Source organism: Mobula birostris, chromosome 15 (genome assembly GCF_030028105.1).
Source record: "Mobula birostris isolate sMobBir1 chromosome 15, sMobBir1.hap1, whole genome shotgun sequence".
Classification (NCBI taxonomy): domain Eukaryota; kingdom Metazoa; phylum Chordata; class Chondrichthyes; order Myliobatiformes; family Myliobatidae; genus Mobula; species Mobula birostris.
The window spans coordinates 79,279,384-79,299,476 of NC_092384.1; the positions used below are offsets into that span (position 1 = coordinate 79,279,384).

At 43.0% G+C, this 20,093-nt stretch overlaps 1 protein-coding gene across 1 annotated transcript in view; it reads right to left on the reverse strand.

The window, feature by feature from the left end:
• The window catches only part of dync1li2 (dynein, cytoplasmic 1, light intermediate chain 2), a 132,380-nt gene that overhangs the window by 27,625 nt on the left and 84,662 nt on the right, over positions 1–20,093 (reverse strand). The window contains exons 8-11 of the mRNA XM_072279977.1: positions 18,066–18,177; positions 12,822–12,881; positions 9,490–9,531; positions 6,476–6,578 (exon numbers count right to left, since the gene is read on the reverse strand). Coding sequence (XP_072136078.1) covers positions 6,476–6,578; positions 9,490–9,531; positions 12,822–12,881; positions 18,066–18,177 — 317 coding nt within the window. The remainder of the gene's footprint in view (positions 1–6,475; positions 6,579–9,489; positions 9,532–12,821; positions 12,882–18,065; positions 18,178–20,093) is intronic.

Sequence of the window (20,093 nt, forward strand, 5' to 3'; positions counted from 1 at the left end):
ACACCCTGAAGGTTAACTTGCAGGTTGAGAATGTGGTGAGGAAGGCAAATGCAATGTTAGCATTCATTTCAAGAAGTCTAGTAAACAAAAACAGGGATGTGATGCTGAGGCTTTATAAGGCACTGGTGAGTATTGTGAACAGTTTTGGACTCCTCATCTAAAAGATGTGCTGGCATTGGAGAGGGTTCAGAGGAGGTTCACAAGGATGATAATGGGAATGAAAGGCTTATCATACAAGAAACATTTGATGGCTCTGGGTCTGTACTCACTGGAATTTAGAGAGATGAGGGGAGATCTCATTGAAACCTTTCGAATGTTTCCCATGGTGGGGGGGGTCTAAGACAAGAGGGCACAGCCTTAGAATAGAGCAGCATCTATTTAAAACTGAGATGTGGAAAAATTTCTTCAGCCGGAGGTTGGCGAATTGGTTCTTGATTGGAAATGGTATGAAAGGTTACGGAGAAAAGGCCGGAGAGTGAGGCTGAGGGGAGGAAAAAAGGATCAGCCATGATTGAATGGCGGAGCACACTCGATGGGCCAATTGGCACAATTCTGCTCCTACATCTTATGGTCTACAACACATATTGCGTTGCCAACCATCCTATTAGTGTTGGTTCAGATTCTAACCAAATGATGCTTCAATCACTTCTCATCTTGTCCATACTGACTTACTCCATGCTGGGATTTACATTTTCTTCATGGTAGTGTTGTGGTTAGCTCAGGGAATTGGAGTTTAGAGTTCAATGCCGGCATTCTCTGTAAGCAAGTTTGTACGTTCCTTTCCATGTGTGTGTGGGTTCATTGCTGCCCTAAATGTCAGCAGTGTAATGGGCAGGGCAGGGCAGTAAAGTAACTTGCCCAGGATGAGGCTGGGGATAAATAGGTGGATTGCTGGGTGGTGTGGCTCATTGAGCCAGAAAGACCTTTTCCATAATGCACCCCAAATCAATAAATTTCACTCAGAAAAGTTGCATTTGGAAGTTATTATCAACACAGTATGTCTAGCTTGGCCAAGAGCTGCTCTGTTAAAGTATGATGCACGGTGTAAAAAGAAAGAAGGCTTCTCGAATATTATTCCCCACCTTAATTCCCTGGAATCTGGAAACAGTGCCTAGTGGCCTAAGGTTAACAAGATGTACAAGATACCAAAGGAATGCAGACACCATAGAAGATTAGAAAAAGACTCCAAAGCCGTGGAAGGATTGGAAAACCAGGATGAGAGGTTTAACTTTGTCGAACAATTGGGAGTCAATGCAATTTAGTGACAAATGGGGACTTTAAACACAAGAGATTCTGCAGGTGCTGGAAATCCAAAGCAACACACACAAAATACTGGAGGAACTTAGCAGCTCAAACAGTATGTAGGGAGGGGAATAAACAGTTGACGTTTTGGGCGGGGTCTGATGAAGGGTCTCACCCTGAAATATTGACTGTTCATTCCTCTCCATAAATGGGTATTTTAATACAATTCTAGATTTCAGTTTTAAGGTTTAGTTTTAACAACTCAAGACAGCCCTCTAGCGCTCAGGACCCTGCCTGAAGACTGGAAAAATGCTATTGATCTTAAGACTACACAACAGCACGAGATCTGAGATAATTACGCTGAATTCAGAGTCTCACATGAACAAGATTCAATTAGTTACTGACATTTCATTACACTGAGACTTGTCTCGCCTTCCCAACCATTCCTCAAACAAAAGTGTGTTCCAAAGTAGATGAATTGCACATGGTCACACTCAAGTTATTTAATCATAGTTAAGTGCTCACTGGAGTAATGGAGCTGTAAGTGCTTTAGGACTTTCAGCCCCCACTCTCAGAAAGTTCAACCAGAGGTCAAAGAACTGCATGATGTGGTGAGCTTTTAAAAATCAATTTCAATTATTAGTTTTTAACTTCAAAGTAAGCTACAAAGGAGCAATTTTTGTAACTAGGGAAATTTCCAGAGTGCTAGAAGCCATATTAAAGTACTATATTCTATCCTCTCAATCCTTTTTCGTTAAACCTCAGCTTCCTTCATGGCCAGTAACAGATCCAATTCTGACAAGGGAATTATCTGAAAACTGTTTGGACACTTCAGTCGGTAATGCTGTTTGTCCCTCTCTACCTGACAGCACCCAAACAGGTATATTGAACAATGGAATTATATTTGTATGTGCATTTCAAAAGCATTATTTTGTGCAGTGTGGTATAACATCAGCAAACATACTCTTTGACCATGAACATTCTTAGAAAGTTCTCCATAAGTGGTTTGCCACTGCCTTCTGGGCAGTGGTTTTACAAGAGGGGTGACCTCAAACCGTTATCAATATTTTCAGAGATAGTATAACTAGGACCTGTGATGCGCACCAACTGCTCATAATTGGCGGGGGGGAGGGGTAATGTGCCAGGGTGGGGCTAAGCAGGTGCTACACCAAGGGTGTAGAGGGAAGGAGTGAGGATGCCTTACGCCTCCTTTGGTAGAGACACATCTCCACCCCACCACCCAAATGTGTATTTAGAAATGTTCTGGTGTTCCACATTTCAATTTGACTTCCCAATCCTATTCTAGCATGTCAGCCATGGCCTCCATTACTTCCACAATAAGGCCAAACTCGCACTGGAGGAACATCCACCCAGGTAGCCTCCAACCTGATAACATGAATATTGATTTCTCTAACCCAGTAATTTCAGTCCACCATTCGCTTTCCTCACTTATTCCATTCCCTATTCTGATTCCCCTCTCACTCCTTTCTCTTCTCCTCACCTCCCTCTGGTTCCCCTCTTCCTTCCCTTTCCCCCATGGTCCACTCTCCTCCCCGATCAGGTTCCTCCTTCAGCCCTTTACCACTTCCACCTATCAATACCCAGTTTCTTACTTTACCATCCTCCCCCACTTACCTTCTCCCTCACCGGGTCTCACCTATCACCTGCTGGCTTGTACTCCCCGCTCTCCAGCCCCCCACACCTCCTTATTTTGGCTTCTGATCCCCTTCCTTTCCAGTCCTGATGAAGGGTCTCAGCCTGAAAAATTGACTGCTAATTGCCCTCCACAGATGCTGCCTGACCTGCTGAGTTCCTCCAGCACTTTGTGCGTTTTCCTCAAAAATCGCATGCAGCTGCACATCTTGTGTGGCTCTATGCATTTTCATCAAGTAGGTTGTGAGACAACGTCTCAGCCCAAAATTCGAGTACAAGCTTTATTTGTGAAGTGGATTGTTTGCGTCAATGACCACAGTCTGAGGATGTGCTGGGGGTAGCTCGCAATGTCACCATGCTTCTGGCAGCTACACAATATGCTCACAACTTACTAACCTTAACTTCTATGTCTTTGGAATATGGGAGAAACTGGAGCACAAGGAGGAAACCCATGTGGCCATGGGGAGAATGTACAAAATCCTCACGGATCACTGTACTGTACCTGCTATACTATTGTACCTAGGTTGACACTCTCACTGCAATACTGAGGGAGCACTAACCAGCAGAATTAGTGAGCTTATACAGAGTCTATCTCCCTGTCAGGTGGATATAAACACCTTTTCAAAGAAACACAAAAAACACCACCTGGACGTAGTCAAACTCAGTCTGGAGGAATTTTCACATGAAAAATGGTCATTGCATTTCCAACATTATAGTGACAACACTTCAAAAAGCATTTTGTTGGCTGAGTTCATCCATCAAGTGTGTTCCTTAAAGATAGAAAAACACTAATTAAATACAAGTCCTCTCTCTCCTTGGATGAACTTTCTTGATATTTACATAGAACATTGAATAGTACAGCACAGTATAGGCCCTTTGGCCCACAATGTTGTGCCGACCCTTAAACCCTGCTTCCCATATAACTCCCCACCTTAAATTCCTCCATATATCTGTCTAGTAGTCTCTTAAATTTCACTAGTGTATCTGCCTCCACCACTGACTCAGGCAGTGCATTCCATGCACCAACCACTCTCTGAATAAAAAACCTTCCTCTAATATCCCCCTTGAACTTCCCACCCCTTACCTTAAAGCCATGTCCTCTTGTATCGAGCAGTGGTGCCCTGGGGAAGAGGCGCTGGCTGTCCACTCTATTCCTCTTAATATCTTGTATACCTCTATCATGTCTCCTCTCATCCTCCTCCTCTCCAAAGAGTAAAGCCCTAGCTCCCTTAATCTCTGATCATAATGCATACTCTCTAAACCAGGCAGCATCCTGGTAAATCTCCTCTGTACCCTTTCCAATGCTTCCACATCCTTCCTATAGTGAGGTGACCAGGACTGGACACAGTACTCCAAGTGTGGCCTAACCAGAGTTTTATAGAGCTGCATCATAACATTGCAACTCTTAAACTCTATCCCTCGACTTATGAAAGCTAACACCCCATGAGCTTAACTACCCTATCTACCTCTGAGGCAACTTTCAGGGATCTGTGGACATGTACCCCGAGATCCCTCTGCTCCTCCACACTACCAAGTATCCTGTCATTTACTTTGTACTCTGCCTTGGAGTTTGTCCTTCCAAAGTGTACCACCTCACACTTCTCCGGGTTGAACTCCATCTGCCACTTCTCAGCCCACTTCTGTATCCTATCAATGTCTCTCTGCAATCTTTGACAATCCTCTACACTATCCACAAAACCACCAACCTTTGTGTCGTCTGCAAACCTGCCAACCCACCCTTCTACCCCCACATCCAGGTCGTTAATAAAAATCACAAAAAGTAGAGGTCCCAGAACCGATCCTTGTGGGACACCACTAGTCACAACCCTCCAATTCGAATGTACTCCCTCCACATTTAGGGCAAAACAAAATTCTGAAGTCATGTATTAATAGCACAGAATCACCTTGAAATGATGTGGCATTCAGTAAGATCAAGAGAAAGTAGTTCAATCAACTAGAACCAGCGAGGCACAAAATCATAACCAGCTTTGAAAGAAAAAATGTGGAACTCTTCCCAAAGAGAGTAGATTCTAAGCCAAGTCCATTGAAATTATCATGGCAAGAATCAACAGCCTTTTCAAGTTGAGGTCCAGCAATGTAAAGCACCATAATAGTCAACTGGAGCTATAAGCAGTTATTTGGTGTAATGGTATACTAGCATTGACAGTGCAAATTGGTACAACTTTCCCTGATTAGAATATCAAAATCACTGGTACATAACACATTTTGTGACTTAAAAAAGACAATCTATCTTTAAGGAACACACATGACGGACGAACTCATCAGATCAGGCGCAAGAGCCAATTGTGGACCTCAGGAAGTGTCAGATGAGGGAACACATACCAATCCTCATAGAGGGTTCAGAAGTGGAGAGAGTGAGCAGTTTCAAGTTCCTGGGTGTCAAGATCTCTGAGGATCTAACCTGGTTCCAACTTATCGATGTAGTTATAAAGAAGGCAAGACAACAGCTATACTTTATTGGGAGTTTGAGGAGATTTGGCATGTCAACACTTCTGTGGTTGTACCCTGGAGAGCATTCTGACAGGCTGCATCACTGTCTGGTATGGAGGGACTACTGCACAGGGCCAAAAGAAGCTGCAGAAGGTTGTAGATCTAGTCGGCTCCATCGTGGGTATTAGCCTGCAGGGTGCCTGGGACGTTTTCAGGAAGTGGTGTTTCAGAGAGGCAACGTCCATTATTAAGGACCTCCAGCACCCAAGGCGTGCCCTTTTCTTGCTATTGCCATCGGGTAGGAGGTACAGGGGCCTGAAGGCACATACTCAATGACTCAAGAACAGCTTCTTCCCCTCTGCCATCTGATTCCTAGATGGATGTTGAATCTTTGGACACTACCTCACTTTTTTAAAAAAAATATACAGTATTTCTGTTCTTGCATGTTTTTTTGAATCTGGTCAATGTATGTACACTGTAGTTGATTTACTTGTTTATTATTACTATTTATTTATTATTTTCTCTTCTCTGCTAGATTATGTATTGCATTGAACTGCTGCTGCTGCTAACAAATTTCACGTCACATGCCGGTGATAATAAACCTGATTCTGATTCTGAATAAATAGTGACATCATCAGGACTGGAAAGGAACGGGGAAGAGAGAAGAAAAGGGGTGGGGGTGGAGAAGGGATGGATGAAAGGATGAAGTAAGAAGTTGGGAGGTGATAGGTGGAAAGGGAGGGGAAAGTGGATGAAAGGAGAAAGGGAAGGAGGAGGAGCATCTTAAGGAAGCAGTGCAATGTTTTTAAATATAGAGAATACAGATTTTATTTGACGATGGGAGAAACTGGTAAAGAAATCGGTTTCTACTGCTGGTTCTTGCTATGCATAAACTGCTGCTGTGTTTTCCCCACAGCACTTCCATAACACAAAGTCCTCCATTAGTTGTGAAACCATTTGGAACTGACCCACAGTCAAGAAATACACCAAAATACATATACCAGCTTTGCTCATGCTTATTGTGTGATGGTTATAGCAAAAGTACACTTCATTGATGAGGGAAATGACTGCACCCTGACCCGTTCTGCGAGCCCCTGAATCCAAAGTCCCAGGTCCCTGCACCACTTACCTTTCGGAGTTCCTGATGAGATCGGCGGCACAGCAGTCACCATATTTGTTCCACCCGGTTGCCGTGGGGTCCTGGGAGAGCCACCTGGTTGCCTTGGAGAGTCCTGGTAGAAATCACAATAGAACAGGGCATCAATATTGCTTTTCCACCACACCCCCCCACCATTTTGAGAATCTGGGCGGCTACTAGCAATACCAGTATTTAATGTCCATAGCTAACTGAGACACCTAATAGATTTTAACAACCATAACTAATCTCACCTTCTTGGGATGAGGGCATACTTCCCAAATTTGGCATTAGACGCTGAGCTTGGTATAAGACCAACTTCTTCTCCTCATGGCAATAACCATCTTCACCCTTTAGCCAACACCAGAGTTGCCTTAATTGTCAGTTCTCAACAGAAAACCTACATTTCAGGGGTATGAGCAACCAAAATTTGCAGATGCTGGAAATCTGAGATAAATAGTAAGTGCTGGAAACATTCGATAGGCCAGTCAGCATTTGCGGGGAGAGGCATGGAAATCACTCTCTGGCCTGAAAATGCTTTGGAACATCCCAAAGCAGTGAAGGATGCAACGTAACAGGTATTTGCTTTCCTTCCGTCAGCAGACTGATTCTAGCATGGAACCTAGAACACTACAGCACAGTACAGGGCCTTTGGTCAATAATGTTGAGTCAACCTATCACCCTACTGAAGGATCAATCTAATCCCTCCCTCCACATAGCCCTCCATTTTACATTCATTACGTGTCTATCTAAGAGTATTTTAAATGTCCCCAATGTTTCTCCCTCTACCACCACCCCTAACAGTGTGTTCCACACACACACACACACACACACCACTATGTAAAAAGCCTACTTCTGACATCTTTCCCCCAATCACCTTAAAATAGTGCCCTTATACTTAGCTATTTCCAGCCAGGGAATATCTTTGGTTGTTCACTCCATCTATGCCTATTCTTGTATAACTACCAAATCACCTCTCATCCTCCCTCTCTGCAAAGAAAAAGCCCTAGCTTAACCTATCCTCATAGGACAAGCTCTCTAATATCTTGGTAAATCTCCTCTACACTCTTTTTAAAGCTTCCACATCCTTCCAATAACAAGGTTGACCTGAACTGAACACAATAGAATTTTATAGATCTGAAATATTAACTTGTGGCTCCAAGCTCAATCCTCTGACTAATAAAGGCCAACACAACAAATGCCTTCTTAACCACCCTATAAAGTTGTGCAGCAACTTTGAGGGATCTATGGACATGGACCTCAAGATCCTCCTGTTCCTCCACGCTGAAAAGAATCTCGTCATTGACCTTGTATACTGCCTTCCAAAGTGTATCACTTCATACTTTTCCATAAGACCATATGATATAGGAGCAGAATCAGGCCATCTGGCTCATCGAGTTTACTCCGCCATTCAATCATGGCTGATCCTTTCTCTTTTCTTCTCCTCAACTCGTTTCCGGCCTTCTCCCCACAACCTTTGATGCCATGTCCAATCAAGAACCTATCAACCTTTGCCTTAAATACACCTAACAACCTGGCCTCCACAGCTGCATGTGGCAACAAATTCCACAAATTCACCACCCTTTGGCTTAAGAAATTCCTCTGCATCCCTGTTTTGAAAGGGTGCTCTTCTATCCAGAGGCTGTGCCCTCTTGTCCTAGACTCTTCCACCATGGGAAACATCCTTTCCATATCTACTCTGTCTAGGCCTTTCAACATTTGAAAGGTTTCAATGAGATCCCCTCTCATCCTTCTGAACTCCAGTGAGTACAGACCCAGGGCCATCAAACGTTCCTTGTATGATAACCCTTTCATTCCTGGAATCATCCTTGTGAACCTCCTCTGGATCCTCTCCAATGCCAGCACATCTTTTCTAAGATGAGGGGCCCAAAACTGTTCACAATACTCAAGGTGAGAGCTCACCAGTGCCTTATAAAACTTCAGCATCACATCCTTGCTTTTGTATTCTCGACCTCTTGAAATGAATGCTAAAATGGCATTTGCCTTCCTCACCAATGACTCAACTCTATCTGCCACCTCTTAGCCCAGTTCTGCATCCTATCAATGTCCCATTGTAAGCTACGACAACCTCTTACACAATACTAATATGGAGAAAAGGAATTTCCGGAGATTTATAACTAAATAAGATGGAGAAAAGAAAATTTATTTCTATTCTGATGATAGTTAATACACAAGAAACATTGCTTTGTATCTCTGATGAAGGGTCTCAGCTCAAAATGTTGACTCTTTATTCACTTCCATCTCAGCCTGACCTGCTGAGATCCCCCAGCATTTTGTGTGTATTGCTTTAGTTTTCCAGCACCTGCAGAATCTGGTGTTTTTGTTTTTATCTCTCCACAATTGCCACTTGACCTCCTGAGTATTTCCTGTGTACTTTTTCTTTTTTAAAAGTAGTATATACAGTAGGTATTAACATTTCAAAACACTTCATGCTCAATATCACACTCAAGGGTCAGTAAGTTAAAAAGTTTTCAGAACGGCTGGAGAGTGAGAATTTTCAGTGGGCTGAAATGTGGATTGCTTTGCTTGAGTGGTTCAGGTAGAGACAGTTTCAGCTTGTAAATGGAAATCTGTAAACAAATCTGAAGTGAGGGAAGATACAAGGTTAGATCAGAGGAGTGAGTATAATTATGCACAACATACACAAAATGCTGGAGGAACTCAGCAGGTTGGGCAGCATCCATGGAGGGGAACAAACAGTGGACACGTTGGACCAAGACCCTTCATCAGAGCTGGAAAGGAATGGGGAAGGAGCCAGAATAAGGTGGTGAGGGAAGGGGGAAGGAGTACAAGAACTCCAAACTCTGACACCCCGAGCTGTAATAGCGACTTCCTAATCACTACACCACTGTGGCACCCCAATGTACAATGGAGCAGAGACACTTCTGAGATTTGTCCAAATCCAGAGGCAATTATTGTATGGAAATTAATATCCCAGAGGAATATGTTTGTTTTTGATAGTTTATGATCTTTTCATTCATACTTACAGCAGGCCTTGAAGGTGTGGCGGGCTGTTTAGCGAGAAGAGACTGAAAGAGAAAAGTATGTCAGTGTTAGTGTTGCATTCCACTGTTTATTCTGAGACTGTTTGATTGATATTGTCTTAGCAGTTTAACAATTCATTGTCTGCTTGAATTTTGTATCATTACTTATACACAAGTAACCACCTAGTGTATTTCCTAATGGTTGTAGTATGTACACACAGTTGTTCATTGTGCTCCCCTAATGGTTATACTGGTATGATTCTGGATATTTCTCTTGGTGCTGTATTACTGAATAGGAGCTTTCTCATTGGTTGGCTCTTATCTACATATTTGAATGGAACTTTCCTCATCTGTAGTACAAAAAGAGCTGCTCCACGCTGAGCACCCTCCCCCTCTTCAATTAGTAGACCTCTATCAGTGCCTGTTTTCAACTCTTTGTTCTATTAACGCTTAATAAAACAATAATGAAGCAACAAGTTTTGTGCCTTTTTCTTTACTTCTGAAAGATCCTTGGATTAAGACACCAGGATCCAACATTAGAATACACTGGGAAGGAGTGGCATTGTCTCACTACAGGCAGAAAGGAGGAATCCTCACTACAGCTTCATCCTGTCAGTCTGACACAAATGTAAGCAGAGAGTCAACGTAGCTATATTTTGCACATAACCCAATTTTACATGTTTAAAGGAGGCGGGGAGGAAAAGATTTCAATGAATCATGTTGTTGGTGACATGACAACACGAGAATAAATGGATTGACAATGGAAGGACTGGCTGACAATCCAGTGGCTTGATCAATAAAGCAGAAAATGCAAGCTCATGGGAAGTTCTGGCCACATGAACACAGAACAGTACAGCATAGTACAGGCACTTCTTCCCACAATGTTGTGACGATCTTTTAACATACCTTAAGATAAATCTAACACTTTCCTCCTACATAATCCTCTTTTTTTTTGTATCAACCCTGTACCAAATCGGTCATTAAAATAACAAAGTTGCAAATTTCTCCTGAAGAGAAAAATCTGTTAAAATAATTTCCTTGCCCTTCCACCCAGCACACAGATCCTGGATTTTATCTGGATATTAAAAACAAGAGACTATGTCGTGATGGAACAGAGGATGTAGCTGTCACAGGAAGAGAGAACATGGTCATAATCTCCACACACCTAACAAAGATCGATTACATTGATTGAAATGTTAAACTTTTTTTAAATTTTCATTCCTGGGATGTGAATAACAATACTAGTGCTTAGATTTAACAACCAGTCCTAAATGTAGAAGAGTCAACAATAATAACCCAGAGTGCAAGATAGGTGTCCTTCTCTGAAACACAGTGGTGAATCGGTTGAGTTTTTCAAGACAGTCATATAGTTCCATGGTCAGCATTACTCACATGAGCTTTTCACTGCGGATGCATCACCGCCTGGTATGGAGGGGACACTGCACAGGAGCTGCAGAAAGCTGTAAACTCAGCCAGCTCCAACATGGACAGTAGCCTCTCTAGTATCCAGGACACCTCTGAAAGGCGATGCCCCAAAAAGGCAGCATCCGTCATGCAGGACTCCCATCGCCCAGCATATGCCCCCTTCTCATTGCTACCATTAAATAAGAGGTATAGGAGCCTGGAGAAACACACTCAACATTTCAGGAACAGCTTCTTCTTCTCCACCATCAGATTTCTGAATGGACAACGAACACTGTCTCAGTATTTTTCCCATTATGTATTGCAATATATTGCTGTCACAAAACAACACATTTCATTATATACACCAGTGATATTACACCTGACTCTTATTTAATTAATTGTGTTTATATTCCCTGGCTGCTAGGGTGGGATTTGAACATCTTTCTGAATCAGTAACACCAGATAGAGTTTCATTAACACCCGCCACACTATTGCATTTTTTAGAGTACTTCCATACCACGGAAGTGAGCCTTTGCCTCAAGCTGCTGATGCTCTGCCAGCTTTCCAAAAGTTGTGACTCCACAAAGCGCGTTTTCAGTAACTCCATTCTAGGGACACACTACCTATTGCACCAATACTAGAAAGCGAGCAGATGCTCTTTCAGCAGAATCTAAATTAAACCAGCTGCAATGTGTAAGAAGCAAATTTAAAATACAGACTTTAAATGCCGCAGGGCCTCGTCCTGTCCACCATAGTTTCAAGCTCCACCTCTGCTAGCCGAATCTTCCTAACCTCTGGAATTCCCCCTCTTCACTAACTGTCTCCCACTCCTCCACTAAGATACTTAAAACCTAACACGAAAGAAATTTCAGTCATTAGTCCAAATACCTCATGGCACTCAATATCAAACTACTATTGTCACATGTACCAAAGTACAGTGAATAAACTGTTTTGCAGACCATTTCATTCCAACAGTGCACTGAGGTAGTAGTACAAGGGAAAACAATAACATAATGCAGAATAAATTTAAATTATTACGATAATAATGATCCTGTGAAGCACAAACAAAGAACAGTACAGGAACAGGTCCTTTAGCCTACAAAGTTGTACGTGCTGAACTAAATATTGGTATTTAAAATGGTCAACTAAACAAATCCATTCTGTCTCCACAAAGTCCATATCCTTCCATTTTCTGTATTCATGTGCCTAAGAGCTTGCTAAATGCCTATATCATATTTGCCTCCACAACCACCCCAGGCAGCACATTCCAGGCACCCACCATACTGAAGTAATCTTGTCATGCCCATCTTTGAATCTGCCCCTCTCAGCTCAAATACATGCTGTGGATATTTTGCAACCTTGAATTTGAAACAGATACTGTTGTCAGCAGTACTCAACTAGCAATAGGATCACCAGGGTTTTCCTTCCCCCTATTTGTAACATTTACCAGGAGCATTGCAAAAAGAGGGCCCAAAGTATTGTTGAGGATCCCCACCACCCACCCCACAATCCCTTTTACCTACTACCATCAGGAGCAACAGGACTAGGACTGACAGAATGGTGAACAGTTTCTTCCCTGACTGTGAGACTAATGAATAACCTGCCACCACTGAGGTCATTAGGACAACAAACAGTTTACTGTACTGTTTGCAAGTGCTGCATACTTCATATATATTTTATTAACTTATTTGTGGTATTATTATATTTTATATGTGATATGTTTTGTGGGTGAACTGCAGTCTAGAGGAACATTGTTTCGTATATATTGACAGTTAATAAACTTGAACAAAGATGGAATATTCACCATCACCAGCAGAGGGCAACAAACTCCACCTTTCCCAACCAACACCAGAAATAAATACCACGCCAGAACCACCCTGGCCCACTGAAGGCAATCTGTGAATTTAATGACTGTGGTAGCACAAGCTTACCTGCTGCTTCATGAGAAAAACTTGCTCATCCTCTGAGGCCACTTCTTTATCGTGGACCGGCTGGAAAAGGATATTAAGAGTGAGCGTTGAACATTGTAATCCCAGTGCCAGCCAACCATAGACAGCAATGTATAGCACAGAAACAGACCTTTCAGCTCATTATGAACCACCTTCCTTTTATTTTTCCCACATTCAAGTCAAAGTCCCTCCAGATTCTACCATTCACACACTCATTAGGAGAAATTTACATTGGTAAAGCACATTCTCTCTGTGACCTCCCCACATTCTAAAGTTGTACGGGTTAGGGTTGGTAAGTGTAGGAATGATGTGCTGGCATCAGAAGTGCAGCAATAGTTGCAGGCTGCCCCCAGCACATCCTTGGACTGTGTTGGTCATTGATGGAAACAACACATTACATTGTATGTTTCGCTGTACATGTAACAAAGCCCACTTTTTATCTTTCAAGTTAATCCACCAACTTGCCTGTCTCTAGAAAGAAACCTGCGAAACCACAACACTTTGAGAGAGAATGCGCCATTTCCACACAGGCAATACCCAAGGTCAGGATCAAAACCAGGTTACTAGAGGCAGCAGCTCGACTAGCTGTGCCACTTGTCCACACAATCCAACACGAGATCATGGACTCAGCACTCTACCCTGTTCTGCCACATTCCAGGACTGTGGACAATCCTTTTTCAAGCTCCAGCAAGATGCCTTCATTTGGTTTTCCCACCCAACAACTCAGTTTCTACATTTTCCACAGACTCTCCCAGCTCTGATGGGGGTGGGGTTCTAGTTTGCAGCTCTCTCCCTAGGAATAGTCCCCTCATGACACAAAAATCAGTAATGCCCCCTTGTTCTGAAAATCACCCCCACCCTCATGCTAATACCCACCCAACCAGAGGAACTAGTTTCTCTCATCTTTGTCATAATACCACAATGAGAACTACCCTTAATGATCTATTCTCAATCTTCTCAGCTGTTCCGTTCTACCTAGGGAACCATTCTAGAGAATCTGCTCTTCATCTTTCCCAAGAATAAATGAAAAGAGTGGCTCAACAATTAATACTGGCTGCCTCAACATAGAACACCTACAGCACAATACAGGCCCTTCGGCCCACAAAACTGTGCTGAACATGTCCTTACCTTAAAACTACCTAGGCTTACCCATAAGCCCTCTATTTTTCTAAGCTCCATGTATCCATCCAGCAGTCTCTTAAAAGACCCTATCGTTTTCACTTCCACCACCGCCGGCAGCTCATTCCACGCATTCACCACTCTCCGTGTAAAAAATTTACCCCTGATGTCTTCTCTGTACCTACTTCCGAGCACCTTAAAAATATGCCCCCTTGTGCTAGCCACTTCAATCCTGGGAAAAAGTTTCTGACTATCCACACAATCAATACCTCTCATTATCTTGTACACCTCTATCAGGTCACCTCTCATCCTCCGTCACTCCAAGGAGAAAAGACCGAGTTCACTCAACCTATTCTCATAAGGCATGCTCCCCAATCCAGGCAACTTCCTTGTAAATCTCCTCTGCACCCTTTCTATGGTTTCCACATCCTTCCTGCAGTGAGGTGACCAGAACTGAGCACTGAGAACTGAGTGGGGTCTGACCAGGGTCCTATATAGCTGCAACATTACCTCTCCGCTCTTAAACTCAGTCCCATGATTGATGAAGGCCAATGCTCTGTATACCTTCTTAACCAGAGTCAACTTGCGTAGCAGCTTTGAGTGTCCTATGGACTCGGATCCCAAGATTTCTCTGATCCTCCACACTGCCAAGAGTCTTACCATTAATGCTATATTCTGCCATCATATTTGACCTACCAAAATGAACCACTTCACAGTTATCTGGGTTGAACTCCATCTGCCACTTCTCAGCCCAGTTTTGCATCCAATCAATGTCCGCAGTAACATCTGACAGCCTCCATATTATCCACAACACCCCCAACCTTTGTGTCATCAGCAAATTTACTAGCCCATCCCTCCACTTCCTCATCCAGGTCATTTATAAAAATCACAAAGAGTAGGGGTCCCAGAACAGTTCCTTAAGGCACACCACTGGTCACTGGCTTCCATCCAGAATATGACCCGTCTACAACCACTCTTTGCCTTCTGTGGGCAAGCCAGTTCTGGATCCACAAAGCAAAGTCCCCTTGGATCCCATGCCTCCTTACTTATCAACTTTGGCATTCAGGGTTCAACCTTGACCAAAGGAGCTATCTATGTGGATCTCTGGAAAGACAAAATTACTGATTGATTTTGTCTAAATCCAGATGTTTTCCAACAGTTTCTGTATCTCATCCTTTATAATCATTTCCCACTACTGATGTTAGCCAACCAGTTATATATTTTGTTTACACTTCCTTAAACAGTGGTGTTACAGCCGAGACCCAGGAGCAGAATTAGGCCAGCTGGCCCATCAGGTTTACCCAGCCATTCCATCAAGACTGATTTATTAACCCTTTCAATCCCATTCTCCTGCCTTCTCCCCTTAACCTTTGACGCCCTGACTAATCAAGAACCTATCAACCTCCACTTTAAATATACCCAATGACTTGGCCTGAACAGCCAGCTATGGCAATAAATTACACAGATTCACCATCTTCTGGCTAAAGAAATCCTCAACTCTGTTCTGAAGGATTGACCTTTTCTGAAGCTGTGCTCTCTGGTCCTCGACTCTCCCACTATAGGAAACATCCTCCCTAAATGCACTCTATCTAGGCCTTTCAATCCACCATCTCCATCTTCAGAAACAATATTATAGTTTAAGAGTTCCAGAAAACTAACCAATGCACCCACTACCAATTTCAGTTTTCTGCAACACAATTTATCAGGCGTTGGGCTTTATCAGCATTCAATGTCATTTATTTTCTAGCATCACCAGCCTACCCGCTATCAAGGACATATAGACACAGAAAGGTGCTGGAAAAGGGCCAGTAACACCATGAAGGATCCCACCCACCCTGCTCATGGACTGTCTGTCCCACTCCCATCAGGGAGGAGGCTACGAAGCATCCTCACCAGGACCACCAGACCCTAAAACAGTTACTTTGCCCAAGCAGCAATGCTGATCAACACCTCCGCTCACTAACCCGGAGGTTCCTAACCTGGGGCCACAGACCCCTTGGTTAATAGTGGGGGTCCATGGCATAAAAAAAAAGGCTGGGAACCCCTGCACTAACCCAATCCTCCACACCGCCCCCCCCACCATATTTTAACATTTCCTGTCAGTCACCTTATATACAATCTACAGTGCCTATAAAAACTACTCCCCCTTCCCCCCCCCAGAAGTTTCCATGTTTTATTGTTTTACAACATTGAATCACAGTGGATTTAATTTGCCTTTTTTGACACTAATCAAAAGAAAAATACTCTTTCACGTCAAAGTGAAAACAGATCTCTACAAAGTGAACTAAATTAATTACATACATAAAAAAAAACAAAATAATTGATTGCATAAGTATTCACCCCTCCTTCAAATCAGTATTTAGTAGATGCACCTTGGGCAGCAATTACAGCCTTGAGTCTGTGTGGATAGGTCTCTATCAGCTTTGCACATCCAGACACTACAATTTTTCCCCATTCTTCTTTACAAAACTGCCCAAGCTCTGTCAGATTCCATTGGGATTGTGAGTGAACAGTATCTTTAAGTCCAGTCAGAAATTCTCACTTGGATTGAGGTCTGGACTTTGACTTGACCATTCCAGGATATTAACTTGCTAAGCCATTCCTGTGTAGCTTTGACTTTACGCTTGGGAGTTATTGTCTTGCTGGAAAACAGATCTTCTCCCAAGTCGCAGTTCTCTTGCAGACAGCATCAGGCTTTCCTCCAGGATTTCCCTGTATTTTGCTGCATTCATTTTACCCTCTACCTTCACAAGCCTTCCAGTGCTGCTGCAGAGAAGTATCCCCACAGTATGATGCAGCCACCACCATGCTTCACGGTAGGGATGGTGTGTTTCTGATGACATGCAGTGTTTGGCTTACGCCAAACATAGAGTTTAGTCTGATGGCCAAAAGGCATCTGCAGATTTTCTTATCTTTGCTCCACTTAATTTTTTTTTTATTTTTACATATCTATAAATGTTTCTACAAACCACTTACGTTACCTACAAGTTTATTCTATTGTTCTTAAGCAATTGCACAATTCTAGACTGCCCCTTATTCCTGGCTGTGCTGTTTTGCCTGGTAGTTTTCCACAGCTCCATTTTGGATCTGATACTGAATGAAGCCCAGAGGCTGCTTGTACCCAGTTTGGCTCACATCCTTTAAAAAGTTGTGATTAACTCACTGGTAGTCTGATAAAATACTTCATGTTTGGATTTATTTATTTAATCACAGTCAAAGAATCAAGGCACTACAGCACAGAAACAGGCCCTTCAGTTCATTTAGTCAGTGCCAAAATATTGTTCTGCCTTGTCCCGACGACTGGCACCTGGACCATAGTCCTCCATACCCCTCCTGTCACTATACTTATCCAAACTACTCTGAAATGTTGCAATCAAACCCACATCTACAATTTCAGCAGTCTGTTCTGCACTTGTACCACTAAGAGTGATGAAATCCCCCTTAAATACTTCACCTTTCATCCTTAACCCATGACCTCTAGATCCAGTCTCACCCAACTTCAGTGCAGAAAGCCAGCATGGATTTACTCTATTTATACCTTATAATTTTGTGTCCCTAATTATGTATTTCTCTTAACTCGCAAGGCACCCTATTTTCCCACACACATTCTTTACAATCCACGGGCTGGGGAACCAGAGATCTCTGTAACCACACCAAGTGAACACTTATCCATGCAAGCGGTGAGTTTAGTGTTTTATACTCATTTCCACAGTCCAAATGGCCAAGAAATACATTTCATGGTCAAATGGAACTATCTTTAATTGAGTGACCTTCAGGTTTGGTGGAAACAAAACTTAAGATAAATTAAGATCTTTAATTGTCATCTGCACTTTGAAACATACAGTGAAATTCATCATTTACATCAATGACCAACACAGACCGAGGATATGCTGGGGGTAGCCCATTTATAGCTCCAACATAGCACATCCACAACATTCTATCTCTAATCTATATTGTTTCTGGAATGCGAGAGGAAACCAAAGCACCCGGGGGAAACCCATGCAGTAAGAGGGAAAACGTATAGCGGGATTTGAACCCTGAATGCTGGCACTGTAACGTGACTGCACTAACCACTACACTACCACCCCGCCCTTGCACTGGCATTACCTTTTTGACCAGAGGCTTCACGATAATATCCTCATAGGCATCATCTTGCTTCAATGTTGCAAAGTTCTCATACAGAATAGCAATTTTCTTATCTTTGTCCCATCCTGCAGGACTGAAAATTATAGACAGAACCAACAGTAAACCATCACTGAAGATAACTAAAATCTACTGAAAGCCTCTTAACACTGCAATTCACATACTGGAAAAAGTTTGATGAGAACTGCCTGTAGATGATCACTCAAAATCTAAGTCTGAACATGTGCCCTTGAGACAGCGACACTGATAAGCCCTTACTGCATTATTTGCATATATGCAAATGTGGTTTGAATGTATTAAAGTGTAATATAGCTCAAGGTAACACAAGACTACATTTCAATTCGTCTTTCAACTCCAACAAAAATATTTGGTTGTGTATATATAATGCATCCTTAATTTTATTAACTCATGTTTGTAATGTACTGCGTTGTGGCTACAAGGTAAATTTCATGCTATTTATACCTTATGTATGTCTATAAACATAAACCTGGAACTTGAGATAAATTAACACAAATCTGAGGGCGTTTGCGTCGCATAAACTAAGCGGTCATTCCCTCCAACACCAGTGCACAGTGATTACAGCGTGTGCCATGTACAAAATCCATAGGCAATTACCCTTGCCAAGTCTACTCTGATAGCACCTTCCCTACCACCATGGCAAGCTCAGCAGATGCAGGGGAACCCATCAGTTGCCAGATCCTCTCCAAGTCGCACCATTTTGGCTTGGAAATACAACCATTCTTTCATTATTGGAACCTTTGACTAACATTACTATGGGAACACCGCCAACACAGGAGGACTTTTTTTCCACCGCAGTTAGGGATGGACAGAAAATTGTTGGTTTACTGGTAACCCCACCCAGATTCCAAAAGGGAAAGTACACACGGAAACAGGACACATCTGAAAGTTTTAGGATCTGTGGACTCTTCATCAATAAACAAAACATTAAATAGTTAAAGGGGTGCATGGAGTGTCCAAGGAGGGTTATATCAGGAGGGCGATGGTGCCTAATGGCCACTCCTTTGCTTGCATCTTCAGAAACAGCTCTATTTCCATCTTTAATATCTCTATTTTTCCCTTTCAGGGTTCTTTTGAAGACCCTGACCTGGAGTTACATGATGACTTTGGTTCTTTGAGGAAATGGGACCTACTCTCGGGTTCTCACGACTAGCCGCTATTCATTATGCCAAGGATGCGGCCTAGAAGACTAGCGCACCTTCAGGGTTCCAGGATTTCGCGGTTCTGGAAACTGGCAGACTCTAGGTCGGTGCCACTGCAGAAAACTGGTGGGTCGTGAGGGACGGAAGATCAAAAGCAGCGAGCAGGCTGCTGGCCGTGTGCCTAGAAACCTGAGTTCTTTGGGCACAGAGATCCATAAATCAGCAAGTTGTTTTGTTATGTCTCCCCTCTCGCTGTGAAATGGGGACACCTCTTTTCCCTTATTAGGGAGAGAGAGAGAGCCTGTGGTATGTTGAATACCAGGTGAATGAGTAGTCTTTGGGGTACTGCAAGTCTGTGTCTTTATTGATGCTTTGCTGTACACTTGAGTGCTTGGTGGGGGGGGGGGAAGAGGGGTCATTGCTTTGCTGCTGCTTATGTGTGGGAGGGGGAGCTTTGGGTTTACTGTCATTCATTCTTTGGGGTACTCCTCTGTTGTCGTGGATGTTTGCAAAGAATGTATATTGTATACATTTCTCTGACATAAATACGTACCTAGTGAAACCCATAGAAGGGGCTTGTTGTGTCCAATCTGGGCAGCTTAGTTCCCCACCGGGGACACTCAGCTCTCACACCTGTGGCTCCAAGTAGCTATTTGCATGTGACAGCAGCCACACCCCAGTACACCATTTCAGCAGGTGAGCTAAACCAGGTGAGAGTAGCCGGAGGGCCTCATATCTCAGTGTGATAGGGACATGCCTGTTCTATCATGCATAGTCAGCTCCAGCAGACTGGGGGTTGGGGGGGCGGTAATAAGATCTACAGTGAGACATG